The sequence below is a fragment of the Macrobrachium nipponense genome, chromosome 3, assembly GCF_015104395.2.
Source record: "Macrobrachium nipponense isolate FS-2020 chromosome 3, ASM1510439v2, whole genome shotgun sequence".
Taxonomy (NCBI): domain Eukaryota; kingdom Metazoa; phylum Arthropoda; class Malacostraca; order Decapoda; family Palaemonidae; genus Macrobrachium; species Macrobrachium nipponense.
Genome location: NC_087202.1, coordinates 120320097 through 120340907, shown reverse-complemented (window position 1 = coordinate 120340907; position 20811 = coordinate 120320097). Strand labels below are relative to the sequence as shown.

General features: G+C 39.2%; 1 protein-coding gene across 6 annotated transcripts in view; it reads left to right on the top strand.

The window, feature by feature from the left end:
• The window catches only part of LOC135222008 (palmitoyl-protein thioesterase ABHD10, mitochondrial-like), a 275017-nt gene that overhangs the window by 170329 nt on the left and 83877 nt on the right, over positions 1 to 20811 (top strand). For 5 of the 6 annotated variants that reach the window (XM_064260133.1, XM_064260134.1, XM_064260130.1 and 2 more), the window contains exons 5-6: positions 11887 to 12177; positions 13989 to 14295. In XM_064260133.1, the coding sequence (XP_064116203.1) occupies positions 11887 to 12177; positions 13989 to 14156 (459 nt within the window). In that variant the 3' untranslated portion in view covers positions 14157 to 14295. Of the gene's footprint in view, positions 1 to 11886; positions 12178 to 13988; positions 14296 to 20811 lie in introns of those variants that run through there. The other variant, XM_064260135.1, reaches the window with a different exon arrangement.

Below are 20811 nucleotides of genomic sequence, written 5' to 3'. Positions count from 1 at the left end.
TCCTGATACCATAGTCCCAGAGGATCTTTGCGTTATCGTTTTCTATCACTCCCTCAGGTTGGTGCTCGTACCACTTATTACTGCAAGGTAGCTGATGTTTCTTGCACAGGCTCCAGTGGGAGGGCTTTTGCCACTGAATCATGCCTCCTTTTGTACTGGTTCTGTGCAATGCCGGGCATTCGCTTGCTATGTTGGTTTATGGTTTCATTTTTCGTATGCACTTCCTACATATGGGAGAGATGTTTATTTCCATCTATCGTTCTTTGAACATATCTGGTTTCTTAGGGCCTGATCTTGTGCCGCTGTTATCATTCCTCAGTTTCTTCTTTAGCTCTCCCCTCTGTAGCCATTGCCATGTGTCATCGCTGCTAGTTCTTTAGTCTGTCTCATGTATTGTCGTGCATTGTTTTTGTTGTGCCAGTCCTCTGTTTATGTCTGTCATTCTCCTGTCTGTATATTTGTGGGTCTTCATCTACTTTTTATTAGTCCTTCTTCCCATGCACTCTTTAGCCACTTGTCTTCACTGGTTTTCAGATATTGCCCCAGTGCTCTGTTCTCGATGTTGACGCAGTCCTCTATACTAAGTAGTCCTCTCCCTCCTTTCCTTCGTGTTATGTATAGTCTGTCCGTATTTGCTCTTGGTGTAGTGCTTTGTGTATTGTCATAAATGTTTTCCTGGTTTTCTGATCTATGGTGCTGGAGTTCTGCCTTCGTCCATTCCACTATTACTGCGTTGTATCCGATTACTGGCACTGCCCATGTGTTTATGGCTTTTATCATATTTCCGGCGTTGAGTTTTGACTTGAGTATCGCCTTGAGTCTCTGCATATAGTCTTTCCTGATCGTGTCCTCATCTCTTGTGTTTTATATCCCCTCCTTCCACCGATTCCTAGGTATTGTATCCTGTCTCATCTATGTGTTTGATGTTGCTTCCCATCTGGTAGCTTTATCCCTTCAGTTCTCGTTACTTTGCCTTTTTGTATGTTGACTAAGGCGCATTTTTCTATTCCAAACTCCATCCTGATGTCCCCAGATACAATCCTTACAGTTCTGGATTAGGGTATCTATTTCCTTGATGCTCTTACCATACAGCTTGATGTCGTCCATGAACATCAGATGGTTGATTCTGTTGCCTCTTTTCTTGAGTTGGTACCCGGCATCCATTTTCTGTAGTACTTTTGTCATGGGAATCATGGCTACTACGAAGAGAAGTGGGGACAGTGAGTCGCCCTGGAAGATCCCTCTCCTGATATTAACCTCTGCTAGTCTTATTCCAGAGCTTGTAAGTATTGTATTCCAGTTGCGCATTGTATTTTTGAGGAAGCTGATGGTGTTTTCCTCTGCCCCATATATTTTCAGGCATTCTATTAGCCATGTGTGTGGTATCATGTCGAAGGCTTTCTTATAGTCTATCCATGCCATGCTTAGGTTGGATTTCCTTCTCCTACTGTTCTTCATTACCATTTTGTCTATCAGGAGCTGGTCTTTTGTGCCCCTACACTACCTTCTGCAGCCTTTCTGTGGGTTTTGGGGGATGGTGTTTGTCTCCTCTAGGTAGTTGTATAGCCTTTTCACTGATGATACCTGTTAGTAAAAAAAAAACTTCCACATTATTGGTAGGCAGGTGATAGGCCTGTAGTTACTGGCTATATTTCCCTTACTCTTGTCTTTTTGTACTAAGGATGTTCTTCCTGTGGTCATCCATTTGGGTGCATGGTAATTTGAGATACAATTTGCTGGAGTTGTTCTGCTATTCGTGGGTGTAGGGCCTTGAAGTTTTTGAGCCAGTATCCATGGACTTCATCAGGACCTGGGGCTTTCCAGTTTGGCATTTTTCTTTTAGTTGGTGTCTGACTGTGTCTGTGGTGATCTCTGTGAATCTTTGTTTTCTCCCTGTTTCTTCTTCCTTGACTTCCTGGAGCCATGTTGCATGTTTGTTGTGTGATACCGGATTGCTCCATATGTTTTCCCAGAGTCTCTTACTTGGTTTGGCTTCAGGAATTTCTGGGTGGTTGTCTTCCCCTCTTAGTTGGCTGTATAATCTTTTCTGGTTGGTTCCGAATAGTTTGTTTTGTTGGTATCCCTTATTCCTGTTCATGTACCGTTGGATCTTATGTGCTTTGGCCTTAAGCCTCTGTTTTACATCTTCTATTGTGTTGTTAGTCCCCCTCTCTTGTACTTTGTATTTCTCGTTGAGTTCCTCCCTTATTTTCTTGCTTCTTAGCCTTTTTTCTGCCATCTCTTTCAGTTTACTCAAGTCAGATCTCATCACCATGATTTGCTTTTCCAGGCGCCTTTTCCAAGGAGTTGCTGGGTGTTTTGTTTCTGTTGGGTTGGTTGTGCTGGTGGTGTTGGTGTTCGAATCCCCATCAGTTCTGCTACTAATCTTGCTCCTGCATATACCAAGTTATTTGTTTCTATGATTTTGTGATACTGGTGGTGTGTATTATGCCCATTATTTCATTGACCTCACTTGTTTTCTCCCTTAATTTTTTGGTGTTGTAGGCTTTCATGGAGGGGATCTTTGTTCTCTCTGTATCTGGCTCCATCCATTGTCTAATCTTTTCTACCCGTTCCGTCCTCTCTGTTTCTTCGTCGGCGTTTCTTCGTGTGTCGTTGTTTGATACCTCATCCTCCCTGTCGTCTTATTATTATTATTATTATTATTATTATTATTATTATTATTATTATTATTATTATTATTATTATTACTGGAAGGAGACCCTCTTTCAAACAAGTCTTATTGAAAGATTTTGCTGCATCAGCTGCATTCAACTTGTAAATAGTCTTCTCTATTTTTCTAATAATAGCTTTCTCTCTGCTACTACAACTGGTGAGTATTGCGCCAATATTACTCTATCAGGAGGAGTCAATTTTGGGGATATTGCTTAAAAATTAGTTATTTGTCACAGTAAGTGAACAAATAGATCAAAATATAAGTCGATCTAGTGGCCAACGTTTCTCTCAGTATCATCCAAGCATGATCACGGCAGTGGGTCGGAGCAGACTGTAGATGCTGTCAGAATCTTCTCAATAGTATATAGTAGCATGTCAGCAAGGGGTCAACCGCTTGCTGGGTTTTCATTGGTTTTCATTGGCTGGAGGAAGTTTGGTATATACAAAGAAAAACTTAGGACTTTGCCTGATTGGTGACAGCGAATGTCCTGCATGGTTCAAGAACATCATAGCCAGGGCCTACATTCGGAGGGCCCTCACACACTGTTCTTCCTGGCAGGACACTCACTAAGAACTCGACCGAGTCACTCAGGTGCTCGTTAATAACGGGTATCCGAATTGACTTATTAACAAAAAAGTCCGAACAGCGCTGGATCGGTGGTACAGCGAGAGTGAGAGACCGCAGCCCTACCCCCATGAGAAGATCAAGCTGTTTTACAAAGCCAGAATGCACGCATGTCACCGTGAGGACGAGGATGCATTAAGAAAAATCATCAGAGGGAATGTGACTGTTAGTGTTTCTGCATATAACGTAAGATATGCAGCTAAATAAAAGATTTAATTTTGTATATGTATATTCGTTATACAATCTGTGCGCATGTATCACGTGGTACGTCACGTGACATGCCATGACGTCATCACAAGGAATGTAGGCCGTGAATGATTGGACCTGCGGCAGTCTTCTAGGAACAGCGAGTTAGTAACATTGAGTTGGATAGATTTTTGCGTTTAGCACTGGTAGCAGAGCGTGGTTGGAGAGATCATAATGGCGTCAAAGCAAGTGGCCACCTAAGTTCAGTGATGAAAGCGCATATGAAAGCTGGAAGAAGGACATAGACATTATGGTGTGAAACTGACGAACTGCCGAAGAGCAAACAAGCACTAGCTATACACCTGTCCTTGGAAGGGCGCGCCAGAGTGGCCAACCTCGGAACTGGAGACAAGCGATCTAAAAAAAGAAAATGGTGTGAAAACTATCATAGAAAAACTTGACAGTTTGTTTCTTGCTGAAAAAGGGCGTCGGCAGTTTACGGCCTTTCAAGAGTTGTATAATCTCAGAAGATCAGAGAATACGGAAATAAGGAAGTTTGTTTCTGAGTTTGAGCACACATACTTTAAGTTCAAGAAACAAGAAATGGAACTACCTGATCCCGTAATGGCGTTTATGCTTCTTGCATCATGTGGTTTAAGTGACAGTGAGCAGCAACTAGTGATGTCAGCAATCGCAGAGGTATCGTATGATAATATGAAATCTACGTTAAACAGAGTGTTTTCTGGCAACATCGGAGAAAAAAGATAGTAAGGCGTGTGCAGGAATTAAACGAAACCAGTCACTGAGATAAAGAGTGAGCCGGTCTTCATGACTAAGGACGAGGGTGGCACTGCAGAAACACCAGAGAGTGCTCTGTATGTTAGGGGGTACCAGCGTGGAAGAGCCAGACTACGTGGTGAGGGTGGTGCAGTGAGAGGCCGTGGAGGATGGTCACATTCAGCAAGAGGACAATCACGGAGGAAACAAAACCCAATTGGTCCAGATGGCAAGGTGTCAAGGTGTGTAATATGTGATTCCCGATTCCATTGGGCTCGTTACTGTCCAGATGCGTACGAAAATTCCGGAGGTTCGGAAGGCAACGAAAAAGGTGAAAAATCTTCGGAAACAAACAGTGAAAGTGTTCACTTGTCCCTGTTTGTTGGGTACACAGGAAATGGCGATAAGGAGGAAGGAAAACTTAATAAGCTTGTAGATGAGGCCAAGGGATGTGCGTTATTGGACTCAGGTTGCTCAACTACGGTGTGTGGAGTTGACTGGTTGAGTAAGTTTGTTTGTGGTTTAAGCGATTATGAACGTAAAAAAAAGATTGTGGAAAATGAATCATCATCCACATTCACGTTTGCAAGTGGTAATACAGTGTCTTCCATCAAACGTGTTTGTCTTCCTTGCTCTATGGCGGAATCAGCGCTACCGTGACTACAGACGTGGTGAGTTGTAACATACCACTATTGTTGAGTAAACGCTCAATGAAGAAGGCTAAAATGATCATAAACTTTGGAACAGATCAGGTAAATGTGTGTGGGAAATTGATTGATTTGAAGACATCGTCATCGGGTCATTATTTATTAATGCCGGTGTCAGCTTGACTAGGAGAGTGTTGCCAAACCATAGCGCTGGCAACACTGTGGGGAAGCGATGTGAGAAAGACTGCTTTGAAACTACACAAACAGTTTGGCCATCCTACAGCTTCAAGGTTAATTAAACTTGTGAAAGATGCTGGCATTAATAATTTGGAAATTAAAAAGCCATTGAAAAAGTAAACATAGAGTGTGAAGTGTGTCACAAGCTAAAGAAGGCCAGACCACGTCCTGTTGTGTGCATCCCCATGGCGAGTAAGTTTAATGAAGCTATTGCAATGGATTTAAGATTTGGGGAAAGAAATATTTGTTGGTGATCATAGACATGGCAACCAGGTACTGTGCTGCCACAGTCATTAGTGACAAGCGTGGAACAACCATTGTGAGTGAGTTATTTAAAAAGTGGATTAGTATTTTTGGTTGCACCGCAAAAATTCTAACAGACAATGGCTGTGAATTCAATAATGATGATATGAGGGTGCTAGGAGAAACATTTAACATCAAGGTGATGACAACCTCTGCAGAGAGTCCATGGAGCAATGGAGTGTGCGAGCGACAAAATGCTGTGATTGGCGACACTGTCAGGAAAATCATGGATGACAGTAAATGTAGCTTGGAAGTGGCTTTGGCATGGGCAATATCTGCAAGAAATGCGTTATCCAATCACTCAGGGTTCGCACCCAACCAGCTTGTTTTCGGTCATAATCCTGGATTACCCAGTGTGTACACGAATAACCCACCAGCTTTAGAATTTAGTACATCAGAAATTGTGAGAGACAATTTAAATACACTTGGCTAGACAGGAGTTCATCAAATCAGAATCAAGTGAACGTTTGAGGAGAGCTTGCGACACAACATACGTGCAAGTGATGTCAATAAGAACTCGAAAATGGTGATGAAGTATTTTATAAAAGAAATGACAGCCCTGAATGGCATGGCCCGGGTATCGTTATTGGCAAGGATGGGAAGCAAGTTTTCGTGCGACACGGTGGTGTTTACGTAAGAGTACACGAGTTGTAGGTTAGCGCATCCTTCCGCTAACAGCCCAATAGTGAAAGATATGTGTAGCGTTGCTCCAGAGACAGTGCAAGAGGAAAGAAAACAAGCGTCGCTTTGTTACAAACCATGAGTTGTGTGAGGAAGACTCTGAGGATGAAGAGTCTGTGAATAAGTCCGCAGAAGTGGAGATCGAAGAGGTGGATGCATCTGAATATGCAGAGAGTGAAAATATAGAAATAGCGACAGAAGCAGCATCAAAGGATACATCAAGGCTTTCAGTTGGTGAAAGGGTAAGAGGTATACACGTTGAAAGTGGTGAATTCAGGTCGGGTAAAATTGTCAGTTGAGCCGGTAGCTACTGGAAAATACAAGAACTGTTATAATTTAAAGTGGGACTATGATGGAAGTATCTCTTGGGCAGATTTATGAGTAAAGATTTTAGTGATTTAGAGATTGTTGATGACAACACTGAGATGATGGTTCTATTTAATTCGGATCAAGTCTTAAGTGCCAAGGAAACAGAAATTCAGAACTGGAAGGATAATGATGTCTATGAAGAGGTGAATGATGTTGGACAAGATGCACTATCAGTTCGATGGGTTATTACTGAAAAATTAAAAGGGGGAAAACCAGTGGTGAAAGCTCGTTTAGTTGCGAGAGGTTTTGAAGAAGACAGCACAGATTTGAAAAGAGATTCTCCTACGTGCTCCAAGGAGGCGGTGCGTTTGGCTTTGTCACTGGCCGCTACACGTCACTGGACTGCCACACAATGGATATAAAAGCAGCATACCTGCAGGGGGACAAGATTGAAAGAATTGTACACCTGCGTCCTCCACCAGAGTTTGATGAAGGTAAGCTGTGGAGGTTAAAGAAGACTGTTTACGGCTTGTGTGATGCCACTCGACAGTGGTATTTGAGTGTTAAAAATCTGCTGCTAAATCTGGGAGCTAAAGTGTGTACACTTGATCCGGCGCTGTTTTGGTTACGTGACGGCAAAGCTGAAGGAGTGGTGTGCATTTCATGTCGATGATTTTTTTGTGGGCAGGAACACCAGAGTTTAAGCGACAAGTGATTGATCAGTTGAGAGAGACATTCACCATAGGGAGCTCAGAGACTAAGGCCTTCAAATACGTTGGAATAAATGTTGTATCAAACAAGAATGGCAGCATAAGCTCTGACCAGTTTCAGTATGCAATGACCTTGAAACCAATACCTGTGAGTAGACAACGGGCTGCGGTGAAGTCTGCAGAGCTGTCTGACTCGGAGAAATCAGAGTATAGAGCTATGATTGGACAGTTAAGCTGGATTGCTACTCACACCAGACCTGACATTTCATTTGACGTGTGTGAGTTAAGTGGGTTACGTTGCAATGCAACAGTGTCAGATTTAATGCGACTCAACAAAGTCATAGAGAGAGTAAAGACTGATAATGTTAAATTGTATATGCCAAGGATGAGGAATCTTGAAGAGTGTCACCTCGAGTGTTTTTCCGATGCCTCGTTTGCCAACTTAAAAGGAAATGGATCACAAGGAGGATTCGTGATTTCTTACGGGATAATGATATGGAGAGATGTCCCGTATTCTGGCAAACAAGAAAAATTAGAAGAGTGGTCAAGTCCACCCTATCAGCTGAAACAATGGCGCTTTTGGAATGTGCAGAGACTGCAGTATACCTGGCTAGAATTCTGTGCGAAATTTCTGGATGTAGGAGCATGAAAATAAAATGTTTCGTTGACAATAAAAGCCTGTTGACGCTCTTCATTCCTACAAGAATGTGGAAGATAAGAGATTGAGAATTGACATAGCTGTTTTGCGAGACATGCTAGAACGTGGTGAAATTACGGAAGTGGTTCTGGGTAGATACATCACAGCAACTTGCTGATGTCTGACAAAAAAGAGAGGGGGCGTCGGACCGAGCAGCTACGTGCTGCGGTCAGCAGAGAATGAATGGAGACGACAGCAGTTAAAACTCTCCTTCCAAGACAAAGAAAGAAGGGGGGAGAGTGTTAGTGTTTCTGCATATAACGTAAGATATGGCAGCTAAATAAAAGATTTAATTTTGTATATGTATATTCGTTATACAATCTGTGCGCATGTATCACGTGGTACGTCACGTGACATGCCATGACGTCATCACAAGGAATGTAGGCCGTGAATGATTGGACCTGCGGCAGTCTTCTAGGAACAGCGAGTTAGTAACATTGAGTTGGATAGATTTTTGCGTTTAACAGTGACCCCCACTGAAGTCGACAAAAAACTTGAACTCGTGATTTATTACCAAAATTGATGTACCCGCGACCTTATCATGAAGAACAACCCAACCCCCCAGCAAGAGACCTCTTGAAACAGTCTAATGTATTCTACCAATTCTTATGCCCTGTCCGTAAATGTCCCGGCTCTTACGTTGGTATGACTTCTATGAAACTGTCCAAGAGGATTTCTTGCCACGCACAAGAATGGGCAATTAAAAACCATTCCATGACAGCACACCAGGAAGCTATCTCCTGTGATGGTATCAAGAATACTAAGATAATAGGAAGGGCTCCTGACCAGCGACATTCACGACTGCTCGAGGCACTCCTCATACAGCAAGAAAAGCCCTTATTAAATACGACACAGGAAGTGCTTTTCCTCCCCACCAACTTAAGAAGACCCATGAATATAAATAATAGTACAATTAATACCAGACCGAGCGACACCTCCAATTAAGGAATACCAGATGATACAAGCAGCCTAGCAGCCAATAACAATGCGAGCTGTTGTGACACAACACCCAGGGAAGTCATGCCCCAGCCTTGACGGTCTGCTAGGCTGCAACAGTGCAACTTTCAACGTGTCTTGAAGGAAACTTCCTCCAGCCAATAGTATAAACGCATTGTGCCACCAACCAATGAAAACCCAGCGAGCGGTTGACCCCCTGCTAACATGCTACTATATATTGAGTAGATTCTGACAGCATCTACAGTCTGCTCAGACCCACTGCCATGATCATGCTCGGATGATACTGAGAGAAACGTTGGCCACTAGATCGACTTATATTTTGATCTATTTGTTCACTTACTGTGACAAATATATAAATTTTAAGCAATATCCCCAAAATTTACTCCTTCTGATGAGTAATATCAGTGCAATATTCGCCAGTTGTAGTAGCAGAGAGAAAGCTATTATTAGAAAAATAGAGAAGACTATTTACAAGTTGAATGCAGCTGATGCAGCAATATTTTTCAAAAAGACTTATTATTATTACTATTATTATAGAGCTGTTTAAACAAGGAGGGATTAAAATAGTACATTGTTGGACTCTTGTAGAACTTGCCTAAACAAAGTGTTCTTAAATGAAAAATAAAAATCTAAAGAATTTAAAGGTAGAAAAGTAATTGGGGAAATATCATTGGGGATGTATGAAAAGTACAAGTCATAAACCATTACAGCTGGTTTGGAGCAAAGCAGCAAGGTAAAAATCCTTCTGTACCATTTGTAGTGTGTCATCTAAGGCATATTATAAGCTTTAGTACCTATCTAGAAGTGAGCATGTTTTGTTGTTTCACTTCCATTTGTTTATATCTGTGTTTTATTGTTGTTTGGTATTTTTTATGGAGTGTCTGTATATCGTCACAACCTCCTCAGAGGAGTTGCTTAAATAGTGTCTTGTGTATGATGCTCCTAATTTTTCTTTTACAGATCCTTAGAGTTGATTTTAATCTATGATTCATTCCATCTTTCACTTGTCTTTCATTTTCTTTCATTTCCTATGGCATCTTTCTATGTGAGAGTTGAAATTCTCTCAGTTGCTTTGCATTGTTTTTTAATTATATGTCAAGATTACTGTGAAGATTTTGATTATTGAAGGTGGCATGGAAATTACTAAAGTAAGATTATTCAGGCAGTTTTATTATGAGCGAAGCGAAGTCTTACTGGAAACGGCCTCATTTCTTGCAGCCTGGCCTTAACGCTATTCAAATGCTAATGTATCTCCAAAAGTATTGAAAATAAAAGAAGAATCCTTTCGGCAGATAAAACCTTACATCTTTAAATATCATCCCATAGAAGATTTATTTTGAATTTTAATTTTAGAATATAAATTCACATTTGTTACGTTTTAATTATTGCATTACAGGCAGTCTCTGGTTATCGGCAATCCAGTTTTATGGGCTTGTCTAGCACCATAATATTGACTATTTATGGTGCCATAACGGGCCGAGTTCCGGTTATTGACGCCAGAAGGGTGCGTATGGCGCCGCTAACCGGTTATCAGCATCATAAGCACCATTATGGTGCCATAAATTGCCTAATTTCGGCTAATGGCGGTTTTCACTGAATCAGCATGCACTTGGGAATGGAACCCCCGCCAATAACCGGGGACTGCCTGTAGTCCCTAATGCTATTCAAATGCTAATAGTTTCTCCAAAAGTATAGAAGATAAAAGAAAAATTCCCCTACAAGATTTATTTTGAAAATATCGAACACATTTAAGTGATGTTTCATTATCGAATTGTAATTTTTGCCACAGCCCAGCCATGATGCTTTTCAAATGCTATCTCCAAAAGTATTGTGAAGATAACAGAAAAATTCTTTCTTACATTTTAAAATTTCATCCCACATAAGATTTATTTTTAAAATATCAAAAATTTGCATTTAAATGATGTTTTAATTATTGCATTATCATTTTTGCCACTGCCTAGCCCTGACACTATTCAAATGCTAATATCTCCAAAAGTATTGAAGATAACAGAAAAATTCTTTTGGCAGATAAACTCATACATCTATCAATTTTTCCCATATAAGATTTATTTTTAAAATATCAGTCTTACTGGAAATGGGCTCATTTCTGACAGCTGGCACAGCCCAGTCTAAGTGCCTTTCTAATGCTAATATCTCCAAAATTATTGAAGGTAAAAGAAAAATTCTTTTGCCTGATAAAACCTTATATCTTTCAATTTCATCCCATATATGATTTATTTTAGACTATTTGAAATGCAATTAATGATAATAATTGTGTAGCAGAGAGTTCAGAGATACTAGTTAACCTTTGGAGATGGTTTAACTTGAAGCTTCACAAATTTTCACCTTTAGGGCGTCCTACTGGTTTATATGAAATTGGAGGGGGTGAAATAACCCATAGATTGCTGTTTCACCTTCCGAAACTTACTTCATGGTAAGGTTTCTGTATAATTGATCCTTCTAATTATCCTGGATTCTGCATTATATAGAGAAAAATAGTAACATTTTGGATTTTCGATTGAATGGTCTCAATGAATAATTGCTCAAGATAAAATAATATATATTCTTAAGGACAAAGATACTTTGAAGGCTTGTACTCATAAAACTGATCATCACAAGTTAGTGGTTAGGTTCATTAGAACTGATCATTGGATAGTGAACTGGTAAAATTAAAACTGATCACTGGTTAGTGAACAGGTAAAATTAAAATTGAATCACAGCTTGTGAAAAGGTAAAATTAAAACTGAATCACAGCTTGTGAAAAGGTAAAATTAAAACTGAATCACAGTTTGTGAATAGGTGAAATTTAAACTGATCACAGATTAATAAACAGGTAAAATTGAAACTGATTACAGGTTAGTGAATAGGTAAAATTAAAATTGATCAAAAGTCAGTGAACAGATAAATTTAGGTTGTGTTACCCTTTTCATTAATTAGATGTTCTAAACGGAATGTCTTGGAGTATCTTGATTGCCAAAGTTAAAATGACTTTTATACAGTTTAATTTCTCATTTTATCCCATAAGATTGGTTGACATTGCAAATACTGTGATATGCTTATTAAGTTTTATTTGTATTTCAGATTGCTGCTTGTTTAGCAAGAAAACATCCAAAGAAGTTTGGTAAATTATTATTACTGGCTCCATCCATCAATTTTTCTAATTACTACTTGGATCGCATGAGAAATCGTGCTCCTGCTGTTCTTGTGGAAATCTTAGATAAAGGTGGTCATTATGAGTATAATGATCCCAAGTATGGACCTTATCCATTGTCATTCCGTGTCTTTGAAGAAATGATTCCATACGAGTTGGATCTTGACCAGGAAGGGGGTTACCCTATCAAGTGTCCGGTTCGCATTATTCATGGCACACAGGTATGTTTTTATGTTATGCTCTGTATCCTAATATGTAGAATAAGTATGTAAGTATGTTTTGTAAGAAAAATGGGACAATGTTATAAGGCTTCTTTTAAGCTCATTGTAGACTCACTTTAGACTTTTTACACTAATTCTGCTCTGTTTGGTATCATGTATAATTGCATTACTTAATTCCACATGGGGCTGTTCTATGTAACTTTTGCTGTCAATTTATTTTATTTGCATGGCTGAAAGTATTAGTGCTACCTAGGAAAATTTGCTCTCTCTCTCTTCTCTCTCTCTCTCTCTCTCTCTCTCTCTCTCTCTCTCTCTCTCTCTCTCTCTCTCTCTCTCTCTCATTATTGATAAAGCGACATGGCCATAAAAATATTGCGTACCTCAAGAAGTATTTAAGGATACAGCTTTTCATACTCTGGGTTTTAGGAATAAAGCATGTGAAATATTTCACAAGGAAATAAGAGATAGGGAGTAATTTATCCATTAATACACAATTGTATGCAGCAAGAAAACATTTGATGAGAAAGTTTAAAGTCAGGAGTTCTAGTTCAGTCTTAAATGATAAAAATTTGCCTGACCATCAACAGACTTATTTTAAGATATGGCAGTCAAATATTTTAACTTTATAATCTCTTATCAGTTGTTTTGGAGAATTTATAATTGGAGTTGGTAATGATACCTCACATTCTTTGAATAGTTCACTTATTTAAAAAAACTACTTTTCAAGTCTTACTGATAATATGAAAAGTTAAGAATAAACTTTCGAGATTTGCTAAAAGTTTTTATTTATTTCTTTGTGATTGTTGTGAATTAAACAAAACTCATTACCTGATAGAACAAAAATATAGTTCAGGTGAGATCAATTATCTTGTTTTCATCATCTGTGTGTCATTATATGACAGTATACACAGAAAACGAAAGTTCCTTCGCTTAACAAATACATAATTCCTTCCATTAGAGCAATTGCATATATGTATGCACAACATACAGTACACAATGGAAATAGACCACTGAAGAAGTGCAGCAAATGTAGGGAAAAAATTTGTTTGCTTGGAATTAGGCCTGCTTTCTCTCTCTCTCTCTCTCTCTCTCTCTCTCTCTCTCTCTCTCTCTCTCTCTCTCTCTGGTTCAGTGAAGTAAATCTGTTTTACTTTTCAGTTACATTATTAGTTTAGTAGTGTGTGTGTGTGTGTGTTACATTACTAGTTTAGTAGAGTGTGTGTGTGTGTGTTTGTTGTTTGTGTGTGTATGCACTGGATGTGTGAGAGTAAGATTATGAAGTTTAAAAAATAATGATTGAAATTCTGGTATTTCCAGGAACTGGATATTGTGTAGTGTGATATAATTATGTGGGTACTGTTATGTGCAGTGTTCAATGTGAAAATAGTACAAAAATCTATGTGATAAACATTCTGGTTTTCTTATATGTCCATAAAAGTTTATGGCTTCCAAAGTGTAATACTCATGTAAGGTTAGTTCTTTTGTTAGCCAGGTGGATAATAGAGAATGGTGTTTAATATGCAGTTGTATAGCTTCTAGAATTACTTTTTATATTCATCAATAGAATTAGACACCTTTGTTTTCAGGTTATTGCACATGTAGCTATAGTTTGATAATGTAGTATACACTTTGGATGTAGATTTAAGTTCCACTGCATAATTGTCAATGCTTTTTATTTTTCCTCTTCTGGGCAGTAAAGCTGTAGAGGCTTTTTTTGTTTGTATTTGGCTTATATAGCAAACACCAGCACTCTTAGTTTGTGCTTTTTCTCTGTGTAGAAATAGTTGTAGTAAAATGTCTTTCTCTTTCAGGATACTTACAGTCCTTTTGAGAATTCTCTGAAATTACTTAAGGGATTCCAAACCAATGACATTCAACTTCTCTACTTGAAGGGTGTTGATCATCATCTTGATTCACCTAGTAATTTAGAGATTATATTTGAAACTATTCTGAAAATGACTAATGATTCAAAGCTGTAAGTTGGTTTGATGTACAGTACAAGTTTCAACTTATATGTGATACTAATCTAGTCTATTACATGGTCAGTGTTCTTAATGTTGGTTGTCATATATAACCATCTTGTTAAAGCTGTTCATTATTAAAAGTAAGTACTTTTAATGTTTAGTTACTATCCTAATTGGAGTGTGCACTGGTTGACACCTTTAGTTTTGAGTGTCTTAGCTGCTGTTGGGGAAAATGGATGTATCTAGAGCCTTAACTGGAAACTAATGTTCACTACAAGTAGATTTAGTGACGAAGTCAGTAAATTAATGGGAATGAATAAGTGCATGACTTTTTTTAATTATTGGAAATATGTTCTTTTTCATATGAAGCAAGCCATAAAGTGATCAGATTGCAGCTGGATTTCTGAGGTGTATAACCTCTGATTGTCCTTTTCAATTTATTAAAAGGTTCCTTTGAATTTAGCCAGTTATTATCTTCCTGTATTCATGTTACACAGCAGATATTACCTCTGGTGAGAGGTTATTATGATAATCTTATGCAGTTTTCACAAATCCTATGATTTATATCAAATAGTCCATATGTCCTGAATAGGTAAAGTTGTTTGATCCTCATTCTTTGTCTCACAGTTTTGTTAACGTTGTGATTCATCACGTAAGGGGAACTTGGCAACAGCATGGAGCCGAGACCTGGATAGTAGATATTCTGTGTTAGGGATATTTACTTCCCTTCGAGTTTCCTCCTCCTCTCTCTAGTTGTCCATACCATCAAAGAGCATAGATTTAAGGCCCGCTGAAGGATCTAGCTATCCGAGAAGAACTGAAGGTAATGTTGGAAAAAAGAGCAGTGGAGGTCGTGAAAGATAGATCCCCAGGTTTCTACGGCTGGATCTTTCTGGTGGCAAAGGCATCAGGCTGATTGGAGACCAGTCATAGATAGACGTGTCTACTTTTCCATCAGAAACACTTTGTTCAAGATGGAAACTTATTCTGCACAGTTGTAGCAGCCATCAGGAAGTCCAACTTCATGCTGACAATAGAACTGAAGGATGCATTCCATCAGTCATCTCGCAAGTTCCTTCACTTCATTCTAAGAAAGATAGTGTATCAGTTCAAGGTGCTTTGCTTTGGCCTCTGTACTGCCCCACAGGTGTTCATGAGAGCATTCACCCTGGGCTTGCTAATAGACACAGCAGGGTCAAGGGTCTTTCCATCAGATCCATGCATCGACAAGTTTTAAGACCATTGTACACCTTTCTTTCTAGACAAAAACAACCAGTATGTCAGTGGCACATCATTCTAGGTCACCTATAGTCCTTGGAGAAGCTTGTTCCTCACAGGTCCTTCATTGGAGATTGAAAGTTTCACCCCCCATTAAAGGATCCTCCCTTCTTAAGAGTTCCTCTCTCAAAGGAAGTCAGACAGGACTTGACGTGGTGGCTGGACGACAGGAACCTGACTATAGGAGCGCCCCTTCATGCCCAGTAGATCTTTCACCCAGGTACATTCCAAGGAAAAGGAATTTAGTAACAGACAAGCTGTGTTGTCAGGGTCATATGTCAGGGACAGAGTGGTCACTACACCTGGAGGTAGCAGAAAGATGTTCAATGTGTGGGGAAGGCCAATGATAAATCTTTTCTTGACCCAATACGACAAGAAACTGGACATGTTTTGTTCGGTTGTTCTGGATCCTTGGGCGGCGGCAGAAGACTCTGCAACATCCTTGGGACAATCTGAAAGTTTATGCCTTCCCTCCCTTTTGCCTAATTTGTCAGGTAATCAACAAGGTATTGGTATCCCAGAAACTCAGAATGACCCTGGTGGTTCCCTTGTGGCCACACACCAAGTGGTATCCCGACCTGCTGGCCCTGCTGACTGAGTCACTGAGAGATTTCTCCCTGGAACACCCTCCTTTGCCAACTACACATCAAGAGGGTTCACCTATCTGTAGGATCCCTATCTCTTCACAGTTGCCATTTCTGGCTATCTCAGGACATCTACAACCGTATACCAGGGGAAATGGGCTGTCTACTGTGATTGGTGTCATCAATGGGGTAGCTGACTTCCTGGTAGTATTCCTCAGTGGGGAGAAGCTACTTTTTGTGTCAGCCATGAAGGGTTACAGACTCTAGGGCTAGTTTTGTGCCTGAAGGGGGTAGACCTTTCCTCCTCATAGGAGATCTCTATGCTTCTCAAAAGTTTGAGAAAGTACTGTTCCCCAAGAGAAATTAAGCTACCTAACTAGGATTTAACCTTGGTCTTTTAACAACCTCACTTGATAGGGATGACCCTCAAGACAGTACTTAGCTCCAATGAAGAGAGTAGGAGAGCTTCATTGTCTCTCTTAATGTTAAACACTCAACAGGTTGGGGGTTGGTAGCCTTCGACTTTGTCCCGGAATTCTTGGCTAAGACTGAATTCTTTTGTTCCTGATGAAAGATTAGAGTCCTTTTCAATCCCCTCCCTGAGAGACTGTTGATGATCCTGAGGAATTACTTTTATGTCCTGCTAGGTTACTGCAAAGCTGTCTAAAAAGAACTTGACTTCTCAGGCCAGAGTGTTGAAAACTTTTTGTTAGCACAGGCCAGAACAAGAAAGAAGTGTCCAAGAACACCATCTCCATTTGGCTATGTGAAATAATTAGACGAGTATACCGTACCTTTCCAAACGCAGAGGCCAATATAGTGCATGCAAGAGCTCATGATATTAGGGGCTTTGACCCTTCCATCACTTTAAGGAAGAACGTGTCAGTTCAAAGGGTATTGAAGGCTGGTACATGGGTTCTTCAGATGACGTTCACCTCTTTCTACCTATGGGATGTTGCTCCTTGGGCACTTTTTTTCTTGGGTTTGGGGGTGCCCGCTTAACAAGTTATGTATCTCATCCAGTGCCTCTACCATGACAGGTTGTATCTTGCCTAAGATGTTGCCTAAGATGTTGCTTGTGAAAGAGTGAATGGGTTGACTGGCCTTCTTCTTTTCTATTTCTTTTTCTCCTCTTCTGGTAGGCAGGGGAGAGAATTGAGCTATCATTTGCTGAAACTGACTAGGCACAGGTGAGGAGCACCCATTTTATTTTCCATATTTTGATTGTCTGTACACAATACAAATTCGAGAAAATAGAAGCAAGTCCTACCTTCTCTCTTACAAGGGGAGAGAGGGACTAACAATAGAAAAAGGTAAATAGCTACCATTAGTAGTTGTCTCCAACAATTACAGGTTCTTTTCTCCTTTCTTCCTAGACACAATGTAAACTGGAGTTCCCATTGTGTCAAAGCCTCGATGTCTGGTTGTTGAATAATCTTTTACTTAAGGGGGCTGGCTGGTACCCCTATATATCTGGGTATAGGGCAAAAATTGCAAAGTTATGATAGAACTCATGGAGCTTCATATGGTAATGGAGAATGCATATACAAAATGTTTTGTCAAAATTCATCTTACTTTCATAGTTACAGGGTAATTAGTAAAAATAACTCAATAAGCCAAAACATTGGTTTGTACAAGAAAATGCAGTATTTCTTCTGTTGTCGTAAATTTTGATATTTATTGTCAAACAAATTGTGAGCAATGGCATCTGTAGAGATTCCATGAGTCGCAAGACGGGAAGTTAGCAAGTTACCACCCTTCAGTGCGAGCAGAAACATGATAGAGGGTACACATGCGAGTTTCACCTCTGACATTCGCTTGCTTTTACGTCTGTTTTTCTTTGTTTCGGCAAGAAGTTCCTCATGCCAAAGAGAAAGATAAGCCAAACATCTCGCTAACATACAGAAGAAGAAAATTCGCTCTAATGAGCCGAGTTAGTGAAGGATAGAAAGACATTATAGAACAATCAAACAAAACCATTTTTTCCAAAATTGTTTCATTTTTTTTCTTATTTTTTCCTGATTTATAGGGTTTATATTTTTACCATAATGAAAAAATTCATATCTAGCAAAAAAATCTCTTAAAAAAAAAAACGCTTCACTTGATTGGAGGTCTACATCAGATCTATATATAGTAGTAATCCCAGGTCTTAATATTAAGTATCAAAGGAGGAGATAGAATTTGAAAAACTCTTATTTTCGGGATAAATCGCCCTGGCGTCACAAAACCAGAGGTCAGAGGCAAAAATCATATGGAGTTTGGAGATGTCCCAAGTCACCTTATTATGTGGTATGAATGTCAAAGTCCTGTCCATAAAAGATGGCATTAGCTGGCCACCCCCCTTAACAGATCAGAGGCATATGACTCCTTCCTATGCTCTAACAATTGACCAGGAAGTGAGCCTAGGTGAAATGAACCACCAGTTGGTTCCACAGCTTGCTTTATCATCCCACCAAAAGTAAGTCGTAACGATTGACAGTTTCGTGTATAAACAAATGACAAACTTTTATTCAATTTTCATAACTTACAAACCTTAGGTCTTACAGTAAATGGCCACCTTCCAGCCACCCTTCTTACAGTTACCTGGCCTGGAAGATAATTAGTGTGTCATGGTGTATGCGAAAGGGAAAGAGGTCAAGCTCCACTTACTCTGTTTCCCCATTTGCTAATGCACTCATGCCACCAACTTTGTTCTATTTTAAGCCAGATTTTCCCCATACGTAGAGACCTCAGGTTTGTAAGTTATGAAAAATACAATTTGATTAAAAATTTGTCGTTCTTTTTAGTTTGTTGGGAGAGGGGATGAGAAAGATGCACATTCTGTAGATAACAAAGGCTTCCATATTGGTATGATCTATTTATGGATTAGCCACAAAAAGTCTCGCACATGATTTATACAATTTTCCTTTGAATAAAAAATTAATTGCTAAAGCATCTTCATAATTTGTTTTTTCAATTTATTTGTCCTTTGGATAAGCAGCCCCACAGGTTTATTTTTGGTATAAGTAAGACCAGTTGCACAATTGTCTTTCTTGCACATACTCAGTCTCAATTGGGGGAAAGGTCTCCATCTCCTGAATTCTCCTCTTAATGACAAAATGGAGGTTTATGTGAATTTTGGTTTTACTAGTGGTGGGTTGCTATGCACTTGGGACCTTGTCATCACAGAAAGGTGTCCTTTTGATAATCATAGGATCCTATTACAAGCTCCAGAACTATTTTACTGCTAGTGTGATAGGTCGGCATTATGTATGGATGATTAGCTCTTTTGCAAAGCGCACATTTCATGCTAGAAAGAGATCTCTCAGTTGTTTGCTAGCCATTCTTTCTTTTGTACAGCTTTAATATTTATTTTGCCTTGGATGTCATGTCTTTGAACACTATCATACATTTTATGTACATATTTTTGTAAAGGTAGGACTTGGCATATACTTTTTAGAAATGGCATTATTCACATTTCTATATTATTCTCATGAGGGTCAAATCCTAATGGGTACATGAACATTTTTGCTAAATCGCATTCCAGTTCAAATTTTAAGAATATGAGGGGCTAGTACGAGTGTTAATGACGTCGTAGGCGGGAAAGCATGAGGCAAAGTGTCAAAATGCTCTTGCCTGTTGTTGAGCCCCCAGACAAAAGTTAGCACATGAACCTCAGGACCGTCCATCTGTCTGTTTCACATTTCACTGCTTGCTGTACTTTTAGCTTGAGCTGTCCCGATGGTTATTACTTTAGTCCCTGTTTCCATACTGCACTTAACTCTACTTGCCGTCCACTCGATCCACTGCCTGACAGTGGCTGAATGTATTCCTTTAAAACTGGAAAGAACCCCAATATTAAGGATAACTGGGGAAAATGTCAATATCACAAAACCCTTTATGTAGTTGTATCATGAAATACTAAAAGGAATATTGGCCCTTAGCAAATAACAAGGCTGGTAAGTCGAGTACGACTGGGAACTATAGCTGTCTCATAAACAAGAAGGTTAAGACTACCCCTATTTACCCTTTCAATAACTTCAAATTATCTATCATTCTTAAAAGGACATTGTATACATATTAAGTATCAATAACAAAATTGTCTAATATTATTGCCTTATATAATAATGGTACTCTGGATAAAGCTAGTAACAAAGTGAAAGCTTGCTTATCCTAACGTCTAATTTTGGTAATTACTGTAACAGTTGTTTTGTGTACTCTATCAATAGTTGTGTCGCTAATGATTCACTTGAATTACCTATGGTTTTAACCCTCATCACAGTTGCTTGTTTGCAGCATTGATAGTTGGGATGGTAGTTAACTATTGACACAACTATCGACACTTCAGTGGTTGGCCAATCATTAAATATCTCTGCAGAATTTAAGGTTTCCTGTTACACCCTGCGTACAAGATGATCCCAGATTTTGGGGGCGATTTTTTAAGAGTTTTAAAATGTCGCCTTATATGTCAGCATATTTAGTATGTCAATTATGATTCTTGATCTAAATCTGGTTTAGTTGTAAATTTCTTGGAATGATCTCAGTTATCCTAGAAAAAGGAATTTAGCCATTCCCAACACACTCAGGTGCATCTCAGTGCAGCTGTATGTCAAAATATGTATCAAAATATGTAGTATATGTACAAATTGTTTTTTTTCCAAAGGACCTTTGAAATTAGATTTAATGAAGAAAAATAACCAAGAACTTTTAATGGCAATAATGAAAGTGAAGTGTGAAAATTTCCAATCAACAAAAATATAATTATTTATAAAAATAAAATTAGAGTGGATCTTATTTGTCCTGCCCCGGGTGACAGTTGTTGGGACACG